The 26,350-nt window shown below is 40.9% G+C and overlaps 1 protein-coding gene across 1 annotated transcript in view; it reads left to right on the top strand.

The window, feature by feature from the left end:
* Nucleotides 1-5,752: 5,752 nt before the first annotated feature.
* Nucleotides 5,753-26,350, top strand: part of adarb2 (adenosine deaminase RNA specific B2 (inactive)) — a 352,690-nt gene continuing 332,092 nt past the window's right edge. The window contains exon 1 of the mRNA XM_072450488.1: nucleotides 5,753-5,916. Coding sequence (XP_072306589.1) covers nucleotides 5,814-5,916 — 103 coding nt within the window. The 5' untranslated portion in view covers nucleotides 5,753-5,813. The remainder of the gene's footprint in view (nucleotides 5,917-26,350) is intronic.

The following is a 26,350-nucleotide window of genomic DNA, read 5'->3' as shown; positions in this document are numbered from 1 at the left end:
TGTCACTCCTATTGATTTCTCTTAAACTGCAATTTACATGGATATTTGTGTGTGTCCCGGGGCAGAGGCAGCAGTGGGGCGGGTGGGGTGGCGGCGGCTCTGGTGGGGGGGCGGCGGCGGGTCCTTCGCTGTGTTGCCCTGAAGCCAAACAACACGCGCGCTCTCTCTCAAATTGACATTTCCTTCTGACATCAGCAGAAAGAATTATTTATTTAAGTAAAGGTGAATGTGGCGAGTGGACGGGGAACGAGTCATCTAAAGTGCTTTTGTTTCAGTGGTAACTAAAGTCATGAGCCAGGGCTGCTGTCGACATGATTTAGGAATTTTATTGTAATGATTTTTATGATATTCTTTGTTTCCCTTTAGTACAAATCTTCAATGCCGTATTTTCCGGATTATACGTCGCACCTTTTTTCATAATTTGGCAGGTGTGCCACTTATACTCTGGTTCAACTTATTTGTGATATTATTCATTATTTTCACACTGACAACCACAAGAGGGCGCTCTAGGCTCTAAGCGATGCAGAAGAATCTGCACTTCCTCTTCCTCTGGAGTTTGTAGAGTTGTTTAGAAGTGACACAGAGGAAGAAGAATTCAATGGATTTAGTGATTTGGGGTAAAACTGATGCTTTGGTAAACTTGTTAGCATGTTCTTTATGCTATAGTTATCTGAATAACTGTTCATATGTTACGTTAACATACCAGACACTTACCACAGTTCTGTCTGTGCCTCATGTAGCTGAAGGTGTTAGCGTTAGCATGCGTACACCTATTCACCATGTTCTCTAATCTGTTATTATATTAAATTCAAGATGAAATGTCTGTTCTTGGTCTTGGATTTTATCAAATAAATTTCCCTCCAAAAATGGGGGACTTATACTCGATTTATGCTCCGGAACGACTTAAAGTCCGGAAAATAATCTGAACCCATGTTGCACTGGACTTGAGCAATACACAGACAACTTACCATATGTTTTTTGTCATTAGGGTTTTTTTGTATTCTTATTTTTGTTTATTTTATTCATTTTATCATTTGTTGTGGGATTCAGTCTCACACTAATTAATTGACAATCATAAATACATATGTTAAATGACACATACTCACATTTTTTTAAACATTGTTCCCTCATCATAAACATACCTGTTTGTTCCTAGTCACTCTTTCACCATTTCATTTGAAAAAAACACTCTGTTTCAAGTTTCCCAGAATAGTGATATAATTGAAATCGGGATGTATTTTAATTGACTCCTTTTGAGTGTTTCTAGCGTAAAATGACATTCATTACAACCGCGTGTTTACTGGTAGAAAGGTTTTCAATGTATACATCATTCGAAGTTCTCAAACGTGCCAAAGTAAATGCACTGAAGAGCGTGTTTAAATAATAATAATGCATAATACTGTATGTGTCCTTCAAAAGTGCACTAGTGTATACATGTCATGTATACACTAGACCCTGTCAGCCAAAGCAATAAGAACATTCATAGCACATAGTCTTCCTTTAATCTAAAACACCATCCACAAGTTTAGGCATTAGTAATGATTATTCTCTGGATTTTAATGTTGCTTTAGTGCACACAACCAGCTCTTCAAACATGACAAACGCTGTATAATAAACAAGCATTGCCGTAGTCCCCGGCCAAACGTACAGCTGACCTTCGCGTGCACAGACCTGGGAATAAAAGTCATAACCTCCAGCCAAACTCTGCACAAATGTGTTCTGAAAGGGCCGTACTGCGCCTTCACAAAACTGTCCAAATGTCACAGATTCAAACTGCTCCACTGTCAGGGTTCTGCCAGTGGAAGGTCGCCTGGAAGTTTAGCAGCAGCGAGCCTTCTCTGGACGTCACTGCAGTGCGGGCCACACACACCTGAAGGGAACTTTGTCCTCAGGCTGGGAATTAATAACGGCAACAAGAAAAGAGTGTTTCAATGTGTTTTAAATACCTGTGTTAACAGTCTGGAAGTGTATCACTGCAATTTAAAATGCTAGGGTTAGAATTATTGTGAGAATCATCCACATTTTATGATTATTCTCAGTGAAATCTTTATTGTTTGTTCATTGCACCGTCTATTCTCATTACCCAAGTGTGTGAAGAGCTTTTTGAAATCAAACTTTCAATCAATACTTCAAGAAATACTTTATTAAAATTATGATTCTTATCTTTTTCCTTCTTACAAAAATATGAATACTGCTCATCTATTTGAATATGATTACTTTAAGAACACTTTAGCAACACAAGTTTTTCATTTTTCTAACCACGTGTAAAGAACTGGTATTTTTCAAACGGTTCCTGTCACCACCCGCCGACGGTTCCCGCCGATGGTTCCCGTCACCACCCGCCGACGGTTCCCGTCACCACGGTTCCCGTCACCACCCGCCGACGGTTCCCGTCACCACCCGCCGACGGTTCCCGTCACCACCCGCCGACGGTTCCCGTCACCACCCGCCGATGGTTCCTGTCACCACCTGCCGATGGTTCCCGTCACCACCTGCTGATGGTTCCCGTCACCACCTGCTGATGGTTCCCGTCACCACCTGCTGATGGTTCCCGTCACCACCTGCTGATGGTTCCCGTCACCACCTGCTGATGGTTCCCGTCACCACCTGCTGATGGTTCCCGTCACCACCTGCTGATGGTTCCCGTCACCACCTGCTGATGGTTCCCGTCACCACCTGCTGATGGTTCCCGTCACCACCTGCTGATGGTTCCCGTCACCACCTGCTGGCACGAGGACATTTTTCTGTGCCTCGCTTTATGAAGTGGAAGAATTACAGATGAAATGAACATTGTAGTGCGTATTATTACATTTGACATGCATAACAGGCTAACTTTACATTTCTTGTGTCAATGCACACAAAAGATGTCATAATTTTGCACAATAGTACATTCACATTAATTTAAATATTGATGTAATTTACTTGATGGAAAAAGTGTAACATTTGGATCAAAATAAATGTATAATGTTTGTATAACACACACATTTAGTCACGTTTTCCCCCTCGTGTTGATCATTGTTTTGCTGAGATGACTGTATCTATCTCCATGGAGACAAGCAAGTGGCTACAGGTCAGATCTGTGGAAAGGCGAGTCCACTCACAGCAAGAATGTAAGATTTCCCAGGTGTCTTCAGCTATAAATGCATAATTACAAATCAAATAGTTGCATAATAATTACATGATGGACCCTCTTAAAGGCACAATGCGGAACATTCCAGAAGAGCAGTAGCCCACCCCCCACAGGCTTCCATAGCACACATAAATACTGAGAGTGACTTAGCACAACTGATAATAAGAAGAACATCTATCTAAAAGTGTCCTCGGCGGCTGTGATTGTATCTCGATTCTTCTCTTTTGAAGACAATGATTTATGTTTTTATCTGTTTGTGATTTTAATGCATCTGTTCTCGTTCTGTAAAGCTGATGAATCGTGCTCTTCAAATAAACTTGCCAATGCCAAACCATTTTGGAACTTTAAAAGTGCTTTGGATCGAGAAAACCGTGAACACGTTCAGCCATTCACACTCCCTGGTTCAGTCCATTCAAGTTTAGCCTGTGAATGAATCGAAAGGTTAAGATCAAATCATGGGAAATTGTACATTATTTTGGCGCGTTTTTTTTAATGGAAAGGTCAAAATTTGAATATAGTTTATATTAAATGGCACAGATTAAAAGTCTGGATAGTTACTCCTGAAGACCTTCTACGACTCTGTGGTGGCATCAGCTCCTGTACGGTGTGGCCTGCTGGAGCAGCAGTATCACAGAGAGGGAGAGGAAGAGGCTGGACAGAGTCATCAAGAAGTCCAGCTCCGTCCTGGGCTGTGCTCTGGACTCGGTGCAGGAGGTGGGGGACAGAAGGGTCCTGGCTAGATTCACATCTATGCTGGACCATGAGTGTCACCCCCTGCAGGACACTCTCTCCGCTCTGGAGAGCAGCTTCAGTGAGAGACTAATCCACCCTCGATGTGTGAAGGAAAGGTTCCGTAGGTCTTTCCTTCCTGCTGCTGTCAGACTTTATAACAAACACTGTTAGTCCTGAACACTCGCAATACTGACCTAACCTAATACTGATGTGCAATTCTGTCATATGTGCAATTACTGTGAAATTACTGTGAAATTCATGTGCAATCTATGTGCTGTCGTGACACATATTCATGTGCAATTACTGTCGGGATCACATGCAATGGTATTTATTTATTTATTCATTTGTCTATGGGAGTTTTTATTTATTTATAGGAGATCTTCTACTGAAAGTGTTTTTCAGACTTCCTATAAGTGATCTGTTCTTCTGTATCTACCTCTGTATCTACCTGCGTTGCACCAATTAAATTTCCCCATGTGGGACAATAAAGGAATATCTTATCTTATCTTATCTTATCTTATCGTTCATGAAATCATTACTAAAAGCCATTTTTACTTAAGATCGAGATTGATCAATATGAGAAATAAAATCGTGATTTTTTTTTTGCCCAGTCTTAATTCACGTTAAAGTGCATATGACAGGTTAAACTGCACATTTCATCAAAACATTGTATTTAAGATTTCAAAAGTTTACTCTAGTTTGAAAGTGTAGGGGAAGTATGTCATTGTACTTCCTGGATGTGTAAAAGATGTGAGAGGTGGAAGTACTTACAGTTCAACCATATTATAAACAATGGTCAAATCTCATGTCATTTACTACATTAAATATTTTTGTTGAATCCATATAAAGCTGTCGGTAAAATGTGTTCTCTGCACATTAAAGGTCCCATAACATGCAAAATCGACTTTTCAGAGCTTTTAACCTTCTTACATTGCTATTTGTGCTTCATATATGTACCCAGAGTGTTTTTTTTTTTATTGATTCCCGCAGTGTTTAGCTATATTACAGACTATCTCCTTTCCTCCAATCTCCAAACTGACGGGCGGTGTTCACAGGACCGCGTCATAAGGGCAAGCACGAGTCATCATCAATATTTGGTCCTAGATTTGGCCAATTTAACTCCAGATTTAATCCCGTTTCAGTCCTGACTAAATCCAGGGTTATTTTGTGATTTAGTCCTGGTTTAGTCCCAATGTTCATGTGGTGAACTAAGTCTAAATGAACCACAGCAATTATTCAAATCTGACAAATACATTTCATTCACAAGTTCATCACGAGAAAGCCGCACGTGTAACGGACTCGACACGGGAGCCACGGGAGCCACGGGAGCCAGCCTCTCCTCTCTCCAAACCCCCGTTACATCGGTTCATTGTGTCTGCGCGCAAACGGCACAAGTTTAAACGCGGTGCAAAAAACGCGTCGCGGGGCGGCCGCTCGCGCCTCCTCGACGCGCGCGCGGTGCCATCCGGTGGGTGTCGCTGGTGATGTCACGTCTCCCCCAGACTTGACGGGATCGGAGTCTTAATTGGGAAGCGCGGCGCCGCATAGCGAGTGGATGGTGGTCCTGTGCTGATGCTGCTCTGGTGATGCTGATGGTGCTGATGGTGCTGATGGTGCCAAATGCGCAGCGCGTCGAGCCAACGCAGGAGAAACGACGGTTGCGCGGGAGAGGAGCGCGTACCGGGGAGAAGGTGAAGGCGCGCGGCATTTATTAAGCGCTCCCCTCCCTCTTGGATTTTCTTTCCTTTTTTTTTTTTATTCCGACACAAAAAGGAGAGGAGTGATAGAGAGCGCGGAGAGAGTGAGAAAGAGAGAGGGAGAGAGTGTGAGAATATTCCAGTGCTACATCCAAAGAAAGAAAAGGCACGGACACCGCTGCCGCTGCCGCGCGCCAGACACGCACTCACACGCGACTCCGGTGCGGTCAGCCCCAAGTTGCGCCGCTGCCGCGATGGCATCCGTGCTCGGGAACGGCGGCCGCGCGTCGGGAGCTCAGGGCGGGCAGGTGAAATGCAAGCTGAAGCGGCGGCGGAGGAGAAGATCCAAGAGAAAAGGTAATAAAAAACACCCAAAAAAAGAAGAAATATCTAACTTTACCGCACTTGTTTTCTCTGCTTTCTTTCTTTCTTTCTCCAAAACGCGTTCCACTGAGAAGGACGAGGACGCGCGGTGTTTTTGATTATTTAAATTATATATTTTTTTGGTATTGGACACTGCTTTTCATCGTTAAGGAGCGATAACGGAGCAGAAAGAGCGTCATGTGCGCGCCGCGGATGGACCGGAGCCGTTTCTTTTTCCCCTCCGCGTCTCCTTGGAAAGTTGCCGGTGCGTTTATTGAAGTGCTTTTATTGAGCTCGTAAAAGAAAGCAAGAAAAGGAAAAAAGACAGAAAAGGAGGACGAACTGTGGCCAATTAAAAGCAGTTTTACGCTTAAAAGTGAAACTGTACGTGGCTCTTTATTCTTTTGTCTGGACCGCGCATTCCCTTTTTTTTTCCAACTTCTGCTCTTCAACTTATCCTTTGAGCATAACGATTTAATTCAGTTTTGATGAAGGCATTTGGATGAATCTTCTTAAATCCTCTGCTTCATCGTGGCCAAAGTCGTTCATCCATCATCGTCCTTAAATCTGTGAACACATAACAGTATTTTATTCTGGTTAAAGGGACCGGAAACAAGAAAGCAAAGCCAATTAACACCTTTCCAATTATTTTTTACTGCATTATCGTCTGCTTTTATCTCTTCTACGTAACTGGACAGTGGGGCAAAATAGGCTTGTTTTAAAAGCCGGTGATAAAAAAGGAAAGTACATTCTGTTTTCTGTTCTCGGGGACAAAAGAGAGGCGCATGGACTCAGGGCCAAGTGTGTTTCGGTCCCAAAACCTCAAGTTTACTCCTGCCGTTTGGGAATTATATATATATTTCAAAGAGTGCGATTTGTTTGGCAAATTTACCTCCATCGACTGCACGTTCTTGCACTTTTCTTTTGGAAATTCAGCAGTTATTCAGCCTTGACAGTCACATATGTTCAGCTCTTTTGTGTGTGTGTGTGTTTGGCATTTCATCACGACTTTTGACCACGACTTTTAGAGCAATTGCATATTTATTGATGTTAATATCACGTTTTGCATTTGGTTTGACGTAGACGAGCATTTGTACGTCAGTGTTTTACATTTATCATACAAAATAGTCAAATAAATGTTGCTCAGAGCTAAATAAATCAACAAAAACAGCTGGACTTGCTTAGTTTATAATTATAATACAGAATAATCACATTTAAACCGGTTCTACACTAATACAATTGAAGAATAGTGTTTGAATCCATCAGTATTCAAACCTTTTTTCTAAATTGTATTGCAAATTCGAGAAAACTGAGCGATTCATTCCCAATTCCTCCTCAGAAAAGAACCAAAAAAAGCTGTATTTTGCCTCTCAACACGTGCAGCATAAACACACCACCTTTTCCGCCTCTTTCCGCTTTCCCATCATATCCCAGCGCCACCGAACGCCTCGCCGGCGTTTCCAAAACCCCTTTTTCCCCCCTCCGCGCGACCCCAAACAGACAGCGGCATCTCGTCCGCGTCTCCTCCTGATTTTTTAATAACCCAAGTAATTGAGACAAGGCCCTGACAATACATAAAATACAGCGGCGAGGCAGTTGTATTTACATAATGGAAACGACAGAATCGGTTCCACAACATTAGCCATCGCGCGCTGAGTGTGACAGGACGCCGGGCCCTTTAGCACCGCCGCTAATTTATAGGCACTGCTGATTCATTCCGATAACATTAGCTACGTCGGGGCCACGCCAGACGAACTGTGTCTCCACGTGCTGACCGCTGAAACGGGCGAATTCCACCGCGCACGGATCAAACGGCCGCAAAGCGAATGGGAAAAAACTTGGGATGCGTTGTTTTTTTTTACACAACGCCGCCATGTTTGTCCGTTTGTTTCATTGGACGACGGCGTTTTTTTGGGTTGCACTAATTATAAAGCTGGAGCCGGTTATCGTGGACCGTTTCCTCGGGCTGTTTTGACTTAACTTTGATATTGACGCCACTTTTGGAATGAACGCGGAGAGTATTATTGAATAAGTATCAAGCATTTCACGCAGCGATCAAAACGGCTATCAAAATATTGGGATTTTATTGCGTTTTCTGACAATAACGCCTTTTTAAAGCAGCGGTAATTATACTTTGGGCGTTTAAACATTTCAGTGGACATAACTTTAATGGCGTCAGAATTAGCATTTAGCATGTAATAGTTTTGAATGAAAGCTTGAATCAGCAATATTAGTGATATGCACGGTTTTCAGAATGATTAAAAGGAACCCAATGATTTTAAAACTAAAAATTGTATCTGTTTAATGTTGAATAGTCCTCTTAACGTTGACAGAAAGCTAAAATACCATAAGAACTATAGCAAACAAAGATACATTTCATCAAAACGTACAAAATTTAGGCGATTTTAACTTAAAAAACTGGACTTTCAACAACTTTTCCCTCCACACTCGTCTCTTCTATTGTCATTTCGAAATCTTCCCACATCCGTTTCGCCTTTGACTTTAAGATTTGCTGTCCGCGGGGGATTATTATTGCGTGGCATTTCGTTTCTAATCCCGTGCAAAGCTGCGGATTATTTATAGATCACTAAAACCGGCGTCTATTCGATAATCTGATCCATTGTTTCTCTGGTTTCTTCGTAGATTTCCGTGATTACAGTTGTGGATTTGTGAGCCTTTTGCTGCTCTTTTGTCGTGCTGTCCGTGATGGTTGAGGAGGACAAATGCGCTCGCTTGCGCCGCATTGTGGGCTTAATGTGCACTGCAGTACTTTTGTTTACACGACCCTGAATGTGTACCAGACCCTGGACCATGTGAAGGACGATTTCATGGTCACTGTATTGACATATTGACTTATTTATTACTACTTTGATTAATTTAGAGCTCTTTTGTCATTACTGGATGAACCATTTGTGTTTATTACAGTCTTTTTCAGTTAAAAGTAGCATATTTTTGCAGTATATTTTCATTATTTTATTATAACAATTGAAAAAAGATGGTTTAAATGTGTCTATTGGCTTTTCAGCACCACCAGTTTAATTTTCTCAAACTTTAATGTGACGTTATAGTGAAATTACAGTTTTTTTCTCCAACATGTTACTTTATTTACTTATTTTGAGGAATGCATTTGACTTCTGCCTTTTAGAGACACTGCGGGACTATCAGCGTTCATCGTTGCGACATAAGTCCACTACATTCTGGCCTTTTATCTCTCGTACGTGTTTTTATGGACAAGAATAAGCAGTGAAAAGATTTATGGCCCGACATTATGTTTTTACAGCTGGCGTTGGCCTCTCGTGCGAGATCGTATACGAGGAGATCGCCGATCGGGGGAATGTGAGAAACGCGCTGTAATTTATGTAGCTATAACTTGGAGAGGGGTCGAGTGCGAGACCGCCGCGTTGAAAGGAGTTGGAATAAAGGCGTTTGGGCTGATGTCCCGGGTCTGGCTCTGGCAGTCGGGATGCACGATATGGATCAAAATTAATATCTCAGTGTGTTTTTTTAGCAGTGTCTCGATAACGATGCTAAAATGTGCTGTAAATGACTTGGTTGAGGTTCAAGTTGTCGCACAAAACATAAAATAAATCACAAAAGTGCAGGAATATCACTTATAGCCATTATTACACTTGATTTATTTATTTATTTAGTCATTTTTTATCATATACTCAATAGTGTAAATTTGCACATCTCCAAAACAACTGTGATATTATACTTTTTTTGACACTTTTGGTGGTAAACTAAGATATTGTTGTTAAAAAAAACTGCTATTAAACTGTTGATACCATTGTTATATTTAGAAAAATATACTATAATCATTTTTCATCACATAAAAACTGCAAAACTATGCATCCATAAACAAGATTTGGGTTTGAAAATGAGAACATATTAATGTGCATTATTTAATTTGTGACTTTACATTGAATTATATACTTTCTGACTTTTTTATTATTCCAAATCGGCAAACGAAGTGAGACATTTTGCAGTTAAATCAAGAAAAATCCAACAACACAACTATCATAAAGGAGGTAAGAAATTCAAATAAAATAAAATAAATCTATTAAAACCAGTCTTAGACAACTCAAAACACAAGCTTTTCTGAATACAAATTATTTTTTAATGTATTTTTGCAGTGAGTGGCCCAGACTCAAATCTCATATTTTCTAGCCTTTGTTTCAACTTGTTTTAATTAATTCCTGAGTCACTTTTTAATACTATTTCTGTGATTTGAGTTTTGGGTTTTGGATTTAATTAACTTCCAGATCCCGGCTGTGATTTCCCGGGTCACGTTTGCGGAGCAGGTGAGGAGTTCTGCTGATTTGGAGAATATGTGATTAGATTTGAGGGGCCTTTGTAGCCGGCTGTGTTTGGAATCGAAATGTGTCCTTTTATCTGCGGCTCGCATCTCCCTCTTTGACCGAGGCTCAACATTGAGAAAAAAACACATCAAGATGTTTGAACGTGTAAACGTCTTCAGTTATCTGTAGCGTTAAGATGAAGTTTTTGGTTTGGTTTTGCTCTTTTTCAGTGTTTCTCTAGATTACACATTTGCCTATCTGCAGTTTAATTATTAGTTTCGTTTTGATTTTTTTTCAATGTATTGGATTAATCATCATTTAGAAATCTTATCCATGTTTTAGTCTCATTAAATAGTTTTTCTTTTGACTTGTATCGCTTGTTTTATCATTGTTCATTGCTTTATGTTGCACCAAATCAGTTCCTATGTTTGTGAATTCTGTTCATTAAACAATGGCAATAAACATTTTTTGATTTCTGATTTTCATTTTAGACCTGGTTTAGTCTAATTTATGTCTGGTGGAACTCCCAAAGACAAATATTACCCTTGCGCTTGTTGTGAAAAGTTTGAGAACCACTGCTCTGCTGAAAACTGTGCAGAAAAGCTATTAATGTGCAGCAATAATAATAATAATACCGGACGCTTAAAGGTGCACTCTGTGACTGTAACGCGATTAGCATTAAAAGTATCTCTACTACAAGTATTTCATCGCTGGTATTGCTCAAAACGAAACTGAAAAACGTGCGTTCTTGTGTAAATTGCCCTACTTACCTGTCTATGAAGTCTGAAAAGTTTAATGCCGTACTGTGGAGCATTCAAGAGTCTAATGCACTTAAAGCTACTGTATCCAAAGCCGTTTTCCATACATTATACATATTTTGACTTGTTTAAACTGAATCAGAAAAGTTTAATGTTCTGTTATGTTAATGTTTCTTAGTTATATGTTTTGAATTGCCTTGATTTTTTATTGTGAAGCACTTTGGTCATTTCGAGTGTTAGTGTTGGCTCTTTAAATAAAGATTGATTGATTGATTAATGTGTTAAATTTGTTTTGCTTTTTCAAATAAACCACTTTATCACCACAAATGTTGCATTCTATAGCGAAAAAAGTTAAGTTTTCCTCAATGTTTCTTCTTTATTAGTGCTATAGTGGAGGCTTTGAACTGTTTTAAAGGTTTTATTAAGAACAAACAGAGTTTAATATAGTATAATGTCAAACCAAGGGTGATTTTAAGATGCAGAATACTAGATTCAATTAAATTTAACCTGCATCTAATTGGTTTGCACAAAAACGTTTTGCACACTCTCCACATTGTCTTTCGTACCTATTACTTCTATGTGATGTAGCTCAGTGTGATGTAGCTCTGTGTGATGTAGCTCAGTGTGATGTAGCTTTGTGTGATGTGGGCTCAGTGTGATGTAGCTCAGTGTGATGTAGCTCAGTGTGATGTTGTTGTTGTTGTTTTATGGCGGTTGGCATCCGAGTGTTGCATTACCGCCAGACTTTATTCCTCAGACGTTTAGCTCAGTGTGATGTAGCTTTGTGTGATGTAGCTCAGTGTGATGTAGCTTTGTGTGATGTAGCTCAGTGTGATGTAGCTCATTGTGATGTAGCTCTGTGTGATGTAACTCAGTGTGATGTAGCTCTATGTGATGTAGCTCAGTGTGATGTAGCTCTGTGTGATGTAGCTCAGTGTGATGTAGCTTTGTGTGATGTGGGCTCAGTGTGATGTAGCTCAGTGTGATGTAGCTCAGTGTGATGTTGTTGTTGTTGTTTTATGGCGGTTGGCATCCGAGTGTTGCATTACCGCCAGACTTTATTCCTCAAACGTTTAGCTCAGTGTGATGTAGCTTTGTGTGATGTAGCTCAGTGTGATGTAGCTTTGTGTGATGTAGCTCAGTGTGGTGTAGCTCATTGTGATGTAGCTCTGTGTGATGTAACTCAGTGTGATGTAGCTCTATGTGATGTAGCTCAGTGTGATGTAGCTCTGTGTGATGTAACTCAGTGTGATGTAACTCAGTGTGATGTGGGCTCAGTGTGATGTGGGCTCAGTGTGATGTAGCTCTATGTGATGTAGCTCAGTGTGATGTAGCTCTGTGTGATGTAGCTCAGTGTGATGTAGCTCAGTGTGATGTGGGCTCAGTGTGATGTGGGCTCAGTGTGATGTGGGCTCAGTGTGATGTGGGCTCAGTGTGATGTAGCTCTATGTGATGTAGCTCAGTGTGATGTAGCTCTGTGTGATGTAACTCTGTGTGATGTAGCTCAGTGTGATGTAGCTCAGTGTGATGTAACTCAGTGTGATGTAACTCAGTGTGATGTAGCTCAGTGTGATGTAGCTCAGTGTGATGTAACTCAGTGTGATGTAGCTCAGTGTGATGTAACTCAGTGTGATGTAGCTCAGTGTGATGTAACTCAGTGTGATGTAGCTCTGTGTGATGTAACTCTGTGTGATGTAACTCAGTGTGATGTGGGCTCAGTGTGATGTAACTCAGTGTGATGTAGCTCAGTGTGATGTGGGCTCAGTGTGATGTAACTCAGTGTGATGTAGCTCAGTGTGATGTAACTCAGTGTGATGTAGCTCTGTGTGATGTAACTCTGTGTGATGTAACTCAGTGTGATGTGGGCTCAGTGTGATGTAACTCAGTGTGATGTGGGCTCAGTGTGATGTAACTCAGTGTGATGTAGCTCAGTGTGATGTAACTCAGTGTGATGTAGCTCTGTGTGATGTAACTCAGTGTAATGTGGGCTCAGTGTGATGTAGCTCAGTGTGATGTAGCTCAGTGTGATGTAGCTCTATGTGATGTAGCTCTGTGTGATGTAGCTCTGTGTGATGTAGCTCAGTGTGATGTGGGCTCAGTGTGATGTGGGCTCAGTGTGATGTAGCTCTGTGTGATGTAACTCTGTGTGATGTAGCTCAGTGTGATGTAGGTCTATGTGATTTAGCTCAGTGTGATGTAGCTCAGTGTGATGTGGGCTCAGTGTGATGTAGCTCTGTGTGATGTAACTCTGTGTGATGTAGCTCAGTGTGATGTAGGTCTATGTGATTTAGCTCAGTGTGATGTAGCTCAGTGTGATGTGGGCTCAGTGTGATGTAGCTCTGTGTGATGTAACTCTGTGTGATGTAGCTCAGTGTGATGTAGGTCTATGTGATGTAGCTCAGTGTGATGTAGCTCAGTGTGATGTAGCTCAGTGCGATGTAGCTCAGTGCGATGTAACTCTGTGTGATGTAGCTCAGTGTGATGTAGCTCAGTGTGATGTAGCTCTGTGTGATGTAGCTCAGTGTTATGTAGGTCTATGTGATGTAGCTCAGTGTGATGTAGCTCAGTGTGATGTAGCTCTGTGTGATGTAGCTCTGTGTGATGTAACTCAGTGTGATGTAGCTCAGTGTGATGTAGCTCAGTGTGATGTAGCTCTGTGTGATGTAGCTCTGTGTGATGTAACTCAGTGTGATGTAGCTCAGTGTGATGTAACTCAGTGTGATGTAGCTCTGTGTGATGTAGCTCAGTGTGATGTAACTCAGTGTGATGTAGCTCAGTGTGATGTAGCTCAGTGTGATGTAGCTCAGTGGGATGTAGCTCAGTGGGACGTGAGCTGGCCGCAGCACTCCGGGCCCGTTGTGTGCGTTAAAACGTGGTGTATGGCCCTTGCACTGGCCACATTACATTTACTGTCATTTCTAAAGGTGCGGTTCTTTCCTGAGCCGGGAACATGGCTCAGGCTCGTGTTGGGTTTGTACGGAACAGGACGAAGGGAAACTGCTCCTTCTCAAACGTGTGCGTGGACATTATTATAGATTTAAACATATTATAGATTTAAACATATTATAGATTTAAACATATTATAGATTTAAACATATTATAGATTTAAACATGCTTCTGGTCACACTGACATTAGTACTTGACATTATTGTCACATATTATAACGCCCAACACACTTTACAAACTGCACGCCCGTTTACAATGAGGTATTTAGGTGTTGGAGCGCCCTCTGCTGCTGTCAACAGGAAGGAAATGCATAAATAAATGAAGCCCTTAGGCAACGTGAATGCTTTGCAAAAGGAGCCATGCGTGAACATCATTTCAAATCAGAAAAATTACGTAGAAAATGTCCGTATTTGTGACGCAACAATCTGGGGGAAATTGAGTGTTTTGTGATGTTCAGGGAAGATGACCTCCTCAACAGGATCGAATGAAACGAGCGTGAATGAAGCAAAATACAACTCCAAGTGTGTTTTCGATGAAGGAACAACAATTAAAAGCTCAAAAAAAGTACATTTTGAATACTTATTGTCCTTTAATAGAGACAAACTTCAGCAAACCTGAACAGATCTGACATCACATAATTTACATGTAAAATAGCACAAATAAAACCTGTTTCCTCCATTTGTCTGTCAAAGTCATTCACGTTAAACACATTAACTCTGTGTGTCTTTGCCGTCTAATGGTCAAAACAAATGGAAATAAGTTCTTTAATGTTACACTCTTGGATTCCTCGACCATCAGGCGACGTGTGATGACAAATGTTTGGGGAACGTTGTCAAATATCGACTGGAAGCGGTCAACTCAACGTTAAAACCGTATAATCCGAAAATTCACCATCAAATTTACCTTTGCGGTTGGTGCGATATAAAACAATAAATGATGATTTGAAATAAGCAATATATAAAACAAAAAATAGGGTGTTGAAAAAAAATAATACTTCGACTGAATATTAATACAAACGACAGAAATATGGATGAATGAATTATTTGAATTTCGTTAAATTTATTGTTGTTGTTTTGAAAGTCAAAGCTGTGAGACAGAAAACAACGACATATTTCGAGTTTATTCTGTGGAAAAGACCAGAAAAAGACGTCCGATGTTTGTTCTTGCTCCGCGAAAGTGTGAATGACTAAACACAGACTGTTGTTCTTCTGACTCACCCTCACTGTAAACGATACGGTATCCATGACAACCACTTCAATGGAACGCTCTTTAATGGAATGGAAGCTTCGCCGGTTCGATCCACGACCTTTTTCTTCTCTTTTTTTACCATTAGTTAGTTTAGTCTTTGTGACCTACTTCTTCCCCTTTGCCTTCAGTCTACGGATCGTTATTGAGCCGTTTGGATGGAAGATTTCTTTTGCTTTTGGTTGGATGTTGAGGACACACTCTGTATCTGATGTATGTTTGTATTTTATTAGTAAAGGGACGACACATATGTATAAATAAGTGATTCACAGTCGTCGTTCACCCAAGCTCACCGTTCACGTGATTCAACATAATCCGACTCATTTACAGTGAACTCTTTTGACTTTTTAAAACTCTCCAGAAGTCACAGCTCGGATCGTTCGTGCCGCTTCCAGAACGTGGTGTGATTTCACATTTCCGCCTCATAAAACCAGCATTTTACAGTGCGCTGCACGTTTGAAGACTGTCCAAGCTCTGTTTTAGACCAAGACTAATGTGAACTAAACCAGGTCTAGAAACAGACTAAACTGCTCCCTGCTCGGACTATAGTGCAATGTTGTTGTTGTGTCCTTGAGCAAGACGCCTCCCCCACCTTGCATATGCTGTGTGGTGTGTGTGAACGGTTGGTGATGATTGGCGCAGACTGGCAGCCACGCTTTCCATCAGTCTGTGCGAGGCTTTTTACGTTATATTACAATTATATTATTGTTCCTTCATCAAAAACACACCTGGACTTGCCTCTGCTTCATTCACGCTTGTTTCTTTAATCGTTTCTGAAGTCAAATCACGTTCGTTACGACTGCAAGCTCGTATTAGCATGCTTAGGCAAGCTAGCGTTTGTTTACTGTCCCATGGTAATTCCCTTTGCTGCCAGTAGATGGAGCACTGACACTAATCCTGACATCGTCGACACATGACTGATACAAAATATGCATACGTCATTTTAAGTTTTAAAACATGAGAGGCCCGAGCAAAGGTACCGTATTTTCTGGAGTATAAGTCGCACAAGCCAAAAAAATGCATAATAGAGAAGAAAAAAACATATATAAGTCGCACTGGAGTATGAAATGCAGTTGCAAGTGTGAAAATAACAAATAATATCACATATAAGTCGCTCCGGAGTATAAGTATATAAATATAAATATAAGTACAAGTCGCACCCCGGCCAAACTATGAAAAAAGGTGCGACTATAGGCCGGAAAATACAGTTTAGTACATCTTTAACGGGCAATAACGATACAAATCATGCTAAAATCTGTCCTTTAAACCTTTCCTAAAAATGCGTCCTTTAAGCCACGACAAAATATGTGTCCTTTAAACCTTTACTAAGTATATATGTCCTTTAAACAGTGACTAAAATGGCAGTAAATCACATTTATATCAACAACGCAGTCGAAACACATCCCCATTCTGTCCGGTGCAGATGTGCGTGGCCTGGTTCCATTGTCGGGACGCCCCAATGTCACTGTATGCGCCTGTGGGAGGGGCCACCGCACTGTCGGGGGCGGGGATGCGTTCCTCTGATGTAACGCCCCGTTCCGAGGCCCGCCAACGCTTCTGTCACTTTTGTTTGTGTTCAGATAAACGCATTAAGACCCGCGACTAAAACGCCGGCGGCACTCACGAGGTTAACGAAGGTCGACTCGGCTTCCGCGCGCTTCCTCCGATCACCGTTCACCTCCGCTAACGCTAACCGCGCGGTTTAGGACGCCGCGTCCTCTAAGCAAATGGACGTTTAACGCGTTTAGAGGAAGAGAGAGAGAGAAAAAAGGTTATTATTACGACTGACTGCAGCCTCTGGAGAAAAGCCGATAAAGTGACCATGGAGGGAGGAAAAGCACAACTTTAGCACGCATTAGCATAATTAGTCATTATCTTGTAATAGTCCCTGTTGGCGTTTCGAGAGCCCGGCGTTGGGAAAGGGAGAGTCTACTTAAAGTTCAGGAAACAAATGTCGAGGCTGTCGCCCAAAAAAACCACAGAAAAAAACAAAGCTGGAGCAGAGCTGGAGAAGAGAAAAGGAAGGAGCCAAAAACGTGGTGCGGTTTTTAGGTATTTATTTATTTATTTGTCTATGGGAGTTTTTATTTATTTATAGGAGATCTTCTACTGAAAGTGTTTTTCAGACTTCCTATAAGTGATCTGTTCTTCTGTATCTACCTCTGTATCTACCTGCGTTGCACCAATGAAATTTAACAATAAAGGAATATCTTATCTTATCTTATCTTTTCTTTTACATTGCTGAGATGATACTTTGCTTAAATATCTTGTTTGATGATTCATGTATTTGGACGATGTTATAACAGCTTTTTCTGCTTATGTTTAATTAGCCATTTTGTCTGTAATTCCATCTTGATGATGAACAAATCGCTTTCATTATCTCTATATTTAGAAAGAACCTGCTGAAGTCACCGTGCAACCATGGCGATGTATTAAAAAAACATATCTGTAATAGGATAAAGTACGTGCAGTGTTTTTCCAGAGTCTGAGGTGAACTTAGTGATTGTATTTGATTAAAGAAGCAGTTTTCATAGCCATAGCCAGTGTTTTTATGAATACATGTAAAACTATTTAGTGGTTATGGTATAAATACACTTCTTTTAAACAATTAAAACTTCTTCTAGAAAATTACAAATGGACTTTTGGCAGGAAACTGTCTCTTACAATTAACAGACTCTTATTATTCCCCGGTAACACGAGATTGTTGGCGTTTCAGTTTTTTGATTCAAATATTTTGGACATGAAGCCGATGTGAATAATCAGCAATGTCGTAATTAAATTAGAGATATTATTTCTATCTGGAATCAGTTTTAATATTGTCAATCCTTGTCTTGGATTTGTTTGGAATATAATTTAAAGTGAAAATGTTGCTATTGCACTTCAAGCTGATATTTAGACTTTAACTTTAACTCATAAGTAAACACGCTCTTGTTAAACTTTAAATTTCCCTTTTGCTGTCAACATTATAAAGTTAATCGATAATCGTGATTATTCAGGTCACAATATAACCACCACTATATACCACTAACAATCGTGACCGTTTAAGAAGCAAAATTAAGTATTTTTTTGTTCAATGTATGGCCCAAAAAACAAGAAAAAAACATATGAGTCGCACTGGAGTACGAAATGCAGTTGCAAGTGTGAAAATAACGAATAACTTCACTTCGGAGTATAAGCATATGAGTATAAATATAAGTATAAGTCGCACCCCGGCCAAAACTATAAAAAAAAAGGTGCGACTTATAGTCCGGAAAATACGATAACAAAAAGAATCGTCCAAATTACTCATTAGTTCAGAGCGACATTTCTCCATATTCTTACAAAAATGTATGTTCTATGGTTTAAAAAAAAGCAGCTTGTGTGTTTAAAATAAAGTCGTACGCTGCTCGTGTGTTCAAAATAAAGTCGTACGCTGCTCGTGTGTTTAAAATAAAGTTGTACGCTGCTCGTGTGTTTAAAATAAAGTCGTACGCTGCTCGTGTGTTTAAAATAAAGTCGTACGCTGCTCGTGTGTTTAAAATAAAGTCGTACGCTGCTTGTGTGTTTAAAATAAAGTCGTACGCTGCTCGTGTGTTTAAAATAAAGTCGTACGCCGCTCGTGTGTTCAAAATAAAGTCGTACGCAGCTTGTGTGTTCAAAATAAAGTCGTACGCTGCTCGTGTGTTCAAAATAAAGTCGTACGCTGCTTGTGTGTTCAAAATAAAGTCGTACGCCGCTCGTGTGTTCAAAATAAAGTCGTACGCTGCTTTTGTGTTCAAAATAAAGTCGTACGCCGCTCGTGTGTTCAAAATAAAGTCGTACGCTGCTTGTGTGTTTAAAATAAAGTCGTACGCCGCTCGTGTGTTCAAAATAAAGTCGTACGCCGCTTGTGTGTTTAAAATAAAGTCGTACGCTGCTTTTGTGTTCAAAGTAAAGTCGTACGCTGCTCGTGTGTTTAAAATAAAGTCGTACACTGCTTTTGTGTTCAAAATAAAGTCGTACGCCGCTCGTGTGTTCAAAATAAAGTCGTACGCCGCTCGTGTGTTCAAAATAAAGTCGTACGCTGCTCGTGTGTTCAAAATAAAGTCGTACGCTGCTCGTGTGTTCAAAATAAAGTCGTACGCTGCTTTTGTGTTCAAAATAAAGTCGTACGCCGCTCGTGTGTTCAAAATAAAGTCGTACGCTGCTTTTGTGTTCAAAATAAAGTCGTACGCCGCTCGTGTGTTCAAAATAAAGTCGTACGCTGCTTGTGTGTTTAAAATAAAGTCGTACGCCGCTCGTGTGTTCAAAATAAAGTCGTACGCCGCTTTTGTGTTCAAAATAAAGTCGTACGCTGCTCGTGTGTTCAAAATAAAGTCGTACACCGCTCGTGTGTTCAAAATAAAGTTGTACGCCGCTCGTGTGTTCAAAATAAAGTCGTACGCCGCTTTTGTGTTCAAAATAAAGTCGTACGCCGCTTTTGTGTTCAAAATAAAGTCGTACGCCGCTCGTGTGTTCAAAATAAAGTCGTACGCTGCTCGTGTGTTCAAAATAAAGTCGTACACCGCTCGTGTGTTCAAAATAAAGTCGTACGGCGCTTGTGTGGACGAGCGCTTGTCGAGTAGAGTAGATTTAAAGTGCGTAGCGGAGGATTGTGCACACACGCCGTTTAAAACATTGAGGAGGTGATACTTGAGTTAATTAGGCTGTTGTTTGATGACTCCCACAGTCGGCTGTTACTCACTGAGACTCAAACTCTTTGCTCTTGTTTCCTTGACGACAAAACACAGAAGTGAAATTGAGTTAGTCATGCGTTACGCTCCGGCAATCTGTTCACGCCGCTTGGAAACATTATACGATCACAATAACTTTAAAGAATAGAATAGATGTTTAAACACACATAAACGGTGAACGTCTTTGCTCTTTAACTGTCAATGTATTCATGGGTCTCAGCTTCCTGTTATTTACAACACTTTGTGGACTTTTTCCACAATAAAATGATAACATATTTTAGATTTTGTATTTTTAATTGCTATTTAATTGGTTTCTTATTTTTCATCATTCTGAAACCCATGGATATCTAAAGTTGAAATCAGTCTTATGATTAAAGTGGACATAATATACATTATTTAAAGTGACGTATGACAGGTTATCAGACTTTATTTGGTACATTTATACCTATCGTACATATCAATTATAATTTTACATCAATCAATAAGGTATTTGTCGAGAAATCTGTAGAAAAGTTTATGCAGAATTTACACAAAGAAACAACTTGTTTGACTCTAAACACTAATTCAGCTAAATAAAGAGTTGTTGCCGTTCTTGCCGCGAGACCAGATTTACGCCCCTCTCAGGACGTCGTTTTGCCAGCGTCTGTGTTTCGAGCATGTGATCAGTATTCATGTGTGGAAATGAATCGAGTCTGTTCTAGGGTGATGGCAAAAACTCTCTCAATAATATCCATACTACATAGACTACAAAGACCATGATCCATTACTCCATTTCAGTTCAGATATGATGAATAACTGTGTGGTAATAGCAATATTATGAATATAACTATAATCATTGGTACCAAGGCTTGTCTAGCCATTTAAAAAGGAAAAAACTAACATATCCTCAATTATGTCTGCCTCTCCAAACTATCACACTAAATTATGGCTGTCAAAAATATAAATATAAAAAATCAGATATGAAATCATGCTAAAACCATAGAAACTAGATAATTATTTGAGGAAGTATTGATACAAAATAAATGAGCAATAAACAGATTTTGAATGATCTTGAGGTTGATAGAAACTGGTACGAAACCACACGGTGACGTAAAGAAAGTCTGATTATTAAGTGTTGAAAATGTCAGTCTAAAACCTTGAAGAGCGTTTGAAAAAAAGAAAGAAAAAAATCTTTGTGATGTCAACATTCATATCGAGAATATGTATTATATAATCATATGGTGACACACTACAATAATACCATACCGTCAGATGCATGTCATGATAATATCTCTCGTACTTTCAACCTGCAGGACATTTTTTAAGTATACAATAAAAAGCCCACTCAAAGATGATGCATTCAGCGACAAAAATGCCTTATTCATGGTGTTCATGCAAATAACGACTGTTTGGACCTTTCCCCATTCAAAAGATATAACATTTTGATTTGAATTGTACTTTTGCTCATGTCAAAATCTGTCAAATCGAGAAGGAATCTTTCAGCTTGAAACCCATGAACAGTAATAAACATTTCAAATACATATTCTCCAGTGGTGCCCTGCTGTCGCTCACGTTTACCTTATATTACACTTCCTTGTCCCGCTTATTTAAGATCGTCCCATCGTTTTAGGGGTGTCGCGTGAATGCAGTGAAACGTGACATTTACTGTACAAAGAAATCAAGACTTTACGAATGTGTCGGTTTCAAGGTCGTAATGTCGCTTTTCTGGTCGGGATTGATAAAAAACAAGACGTCATTGTGTTTTTGCAGTTATTATGTATGAGTTTAAAGTCTCCGTGACGTTAGAGCAAAACACGACTGGAGCATGAATTCTAATTGCGTAAAAACGTCTTTCAAATTGGACAAAGCTAGAGCAATAACCCAGGAACTTTTGTAATAGTCTTCTGCTCCGAGCGACTTTGCACATGTCATCGTGAGGTGTTGCCATGGAGACTGTTTGTTTACCTCCAGCTCGGTGAGTCAGAGACGACGGCCGAGCTCCGTGTCGCTCCCGAAACTCTGTTTTTGTGAGGTAAAAAGCCCGTCAGAAATCACAGGGCAACGACGCCGGGATTCGGGGACGTTGTTGCATTATCGCGTGACAATTTTGCATAAACGACTCGACAAAAAAATGCGCACTTTTCAACAGCACTGCGGAGGCGTTTCTTCTGTAAACAATGCAACTTTCTCATTGTTCTGTGCTTCCTTTGACCCGGATTGTTCTTCTTGGAGAGTTGTTGGCGCAGCGTCTTGTGTGTATCTTTAGCCTGCACATTCATCCTCACAGAAAAACCTCACTCTTCTTCCTCTTTTTCTCCAACTTTTCTACTTTTTTCCATCCTCCACTGGTTCCACAGCCCGGCGTCTCGTCCGAGGACACTTATTAAAGCTCATTTTTGTCAGAAACTCCATATTACCACCACCTTGTCCCTGTTGCTCTGTTTTCTGCAGCTATTTTTAACTTAACGATTGGCTGTATTTGACATAGATTTAAACGCCGCAGAATAAAGTTGTTTCGCTGGCGTGAGGGATGTTTGTGCTAAAGGTCAAATGTAAAGAAACCGTAGCTAGTTTTTTATGGTCAGAAATAGTCATATTGAGCATAAGCAGTGACTTGGTGCTGTAGGAAATGGTGTTATAGAAAAATGGGAAATAATAAGCGCATAAACAACAACTTAACGTGATTGGGATGGACAGAAAATAATAACTTCAACCACAAGAGCTCCGTGAAGCAACACATTATTACTTTTAGTGCATTTTTTATAACTTTTTAGCAATAAATGTGATATAATAGTCAGTTTGATTGGTAATTTTAACAAGATTAACTCCTTAAAATGTCTGATATTATGCAAAATTGACTTTATTGAGCTTTTAATTTTATTTTTATTCATTTAATTTTTAATGTCATCTTCCCCGAGCGCTCACAAATCACTCCGTTTGAAATGTCATCCCGGATTCTTGCGTCACAGGTTAAAAATCCAGAACTCTCTTGCGGTCTCATCTTTTAAGTCCCCATAACAAATATCGGACTCGTTCTGCGGTCAAACTGTGCTCACGGCGACCGGCTCTGTTAGCCTCGCAGTCACGTTGCCCAAAGAGCTTCATTTATGCTTTTTTGTCATCGTTCATTCCCACTTCTCACAGCAGAGAGCGCTCTAACGGTAAAAAACGCTTAATTCGAGACGGAGGCGTGGTTTATAAAGTGTGTTTTCCAAGCGTAGACATCATTTCAACTTGGAAAATGCTAATGCTAACGCCGACAAAATCACATGTTTAAAAGCTAATCAAGTCCGTAAGAATGCGTTTAAATCGTACTCAATTCCACGTAGAAATGATTCTCACTTAAAATGCATTTGTTTACATCAATGCCACGTACGTACAGCCAGTCAAAAGCCCGTTTGTGGCAGCATTTAGCCCAGAAGTAGCCGCTAGCTGGCGTGTGCGCGGCTCCCGTCCGTTAGCGCCGTTCGCTCGCACTCCACGCGCTAATTGATTTGTTGACATATTCCGCATCCTCTTATCCTTATGTGTCGCCGTTTAATCCTGCGGCAGATTCTGGGCCGTCTCCGTCTGAAGTCCCGCCAGCTCGGCCCCGCCCTCTCGCCTACTTCCTGATGGCTAAACATTTCGACACTTTATGATCCTAATTAGCTCAAACTGTGCCATCGTCCCAGAGTCGCCGTTTCCTGGAGAGGGGCCAGATCATTTGACGGTCGGCAGTTTCACACCATCTTTTTTTTTTTTCTTTCTTCTTCCTCCTCTCTCTTCCACTGTTTTCATTTGCGTTCTTTCTCTCTCTCTCACACACACACTTTTCCTTTCTCCATCTCTTTCTTTCTTTCCTTTCTCTCCTCTTTTTATTGTCTCTGCTCTTCCTTCATTCTCTTCTCCTTCTCCTATGCTCTCACTTCCCTCCTTTCTCTATCTCCCCTCTTTACTCACCCACTCTCTTCTCTCTCTCTCCTCATCCTCTTCTCATCTTCTCTCTCTCTCTCTCTCTCTCTCTCTCTCTCTTCCAGCTCTTCACTTTCTTTCTCTCCCTGCGTAACTTCTCCTCCTTCCCCTTTCTTCATTATTTTCTCTCCTCCTTTCTTTCTCTTTCTCTCTCTCAGCTCTCCTCTCTTCTTCCTTTCTCCTTCTCTCTCACTCCCCTCCTTTCGTTATCTCCCTTCTTTACTCCAAGAACTCTCTCTTCTCTCTGTTTACCCACCCTCTTCTAATCCTTAGCTCTTCTATCTTTCTTTTATCTCCCTTTGTTTGCTTCCTTTTTTCCTTCTCCTCCTCCCCCTTTCTTCATGATCTTCTCTCTCTCCTTCCTTCCTTCTCCTCTTATTCAGTCCTCCTTCTCTCTCTCCTTCCTCCCTCCCTCCTTCTCTCTCTCCTCTCCTCTCTCCTTCCTCCCTCCTTCTCTCTCTCCTCTCCTCTCTCCTTCCTCCCTCCTTGTCTCTCTCCTTCCTTCCTCCCTCCTTCTCTCTCTCCTCTCCTCTCCTCTCTCCTTCCTCCCTCCTTCTCTCTCTCCTTCTTTCCTCCCTCCTTCTCTCTCTCCTCTCTCCTTCCTCCCTCCTTCTCTCTCTCCTTTCCTCTCTCCTTCCTCCCTCCTCTCTCTCCTCTCCTCTCTCCTTCCTTCCTCCCTCCTTCTCTCCTTCCTTCCTCCTTCTCTCTCTCCTTCTTTCCTCCCTCCTTCTCTCTCTCCTTTCCTCTCTCCTTCCTCCCTCCTTCTCTCTCTCCTTCCTTCCTCCCTCCTTCTCTCTCTCCGTCCGTGTGGTCTCCGTCAGTTGCAGAAATTCACAGCGAGAGACTGTGAAAAAGGGACATATTTTGAACAGAGAAAATAGCTGCTAAAAGTGTGAGGATTTATTGCTAAAAGCAGTTTGTAGGATTGTCCCGATCTGGCAGGCTTCAGCGACTTTACTGTGGCACACGCTCTGTGCTTAGGTGACAATAAATGGATTATGTTTTCAGTAATATCCAAAGCTATTCCAACTCCTTTTATCTATAACTGAGGCTGTACGTTTTGGGTAAACGTTTTGGCCAAGAATTCAGTCCCAAAGAGGCCACAGACCGGTCGCACGCAGATCGTAGGGAATTATTATACACAAACGGTTATGAAGATGATGATTATGTTGACAAGGATGTGGTAAATGTATGATTAGAGTTTGGATGTTGAACGTTTGCTGTGAAGATGAGCTAAATTTGAATGTCGAGTATATTTTATTTATGGTTAATAAAAAGTAGTTTATGGTAATATTTCTGCAAGTTTTATGGTTAATTTTATTTAACGTTGGTCTCATTTTAAACTCACTGGTTTAAAACATGAATTGCAACTGGGAAATACATGATAAATACACACTGTCAGCCCTAAATATGTGTAGTTCATCTTAATAATCATGTGCAATACTGTCATATTCATGTGCAATACTTTGACATAATGCCAATCATCTTGGTGCAATATTCTCTGTCCATATAACAGCTGTAAATAACAGTGTTACTATTGGTATGTTAGAGCATAAGAGTTTTTTCTATTAAGAGTGTTTTTTTTAAAGTTATTTACAAGTTATCTGTTCTTTATTATTTACTTCTGTACCTACTTTGTGTTGCAACACAGGAATGTCCCCATTGTGGGACAAATAAGGCTTATCTTATCTTATAAATGCCCCACATACAAATATATCAAATAGTTACTCACAGTTGAATTGCTATGTAAATTGTATATGAATGTAAAGATGGGCCCATTTAAGCTAATTGAACAGACCTCGCTCAAGTTTAAAGCTATATTTAACACATTTCTGCTGGATTGACATGATTTCCTCATGATACTAAAAAAACAAGCAATATTGCAATACATTTTTGTCGCCTCCCACATGTATGATAATCAAACCAGTTACGCTACATATAAGATCATGGCTCAAGCTCTAACTTCACCTGCATTTACCTTCATCTTAAATCCACACAAACCCGTCTTATCTTATCCACTTGTAATATTTCTGAAGTGCTCGGTCAGCTGACGCACTGACCCCGCCCGTCACATGACCACAACAGTATTCCCCCAGTGTTATCACGTTATAACGCTGACGAGGCAAAGTCCCCCCCCACCCCACCCCCCGCCTCATGTGGAAGAGTGAAATTGGATGAAGCGGCTTAACTGCGCCGCGTGCCCCGCCCCCCTTCGCCCGCTCGCCATTGGACCGGTGCCCACTGGAGATAACGCTAATGAAGGGGACTTAAGCGGAGAATAGACATGTCTTATTACAGCGCGGAGAGGCGGGGCGCTAACACCTAACAGCCCTCGTCGTGCCTCTTAATGAGATGGAGGGTTTTACAAGTGCGGGCTCTCCTGAGGGCCCTCGCGGGAGGTCTGGAAAGGATCCTTTACCCCAGCAACTTCCAAAACGAGTCCATTTCGCCGAGACGGGGCCCGGGGCCTCGCTCCGGCGTGGCGCGAGACGTGTCGCGACCTTGGCGTGGCCGAAAACGCGACGCTCGGACACTCGATCATGCTAATCACTGCTGT

Source organism: Eucyclogobius newberryi, unplaced genomic scaffold (assembly GCF_026437365.1).
Source record: "Eucyclogobius newberryi isolate DKJ021-1_F unplaced genomic scaffold, fEucNew1.0.hap1 SCAF_18, whole genome shotgun sequence".
NCBI lineage: Eukaryota > Metazoa > Chordata > Actinopteri > Gobiiformes > Gobiidae > Eucyclogobius > Eucyclogobius newberryi.
Note: the sequence above shows the minus strand (reverse complement) of the source record. Positions and strands in the feature narration are given on the sequence as shown.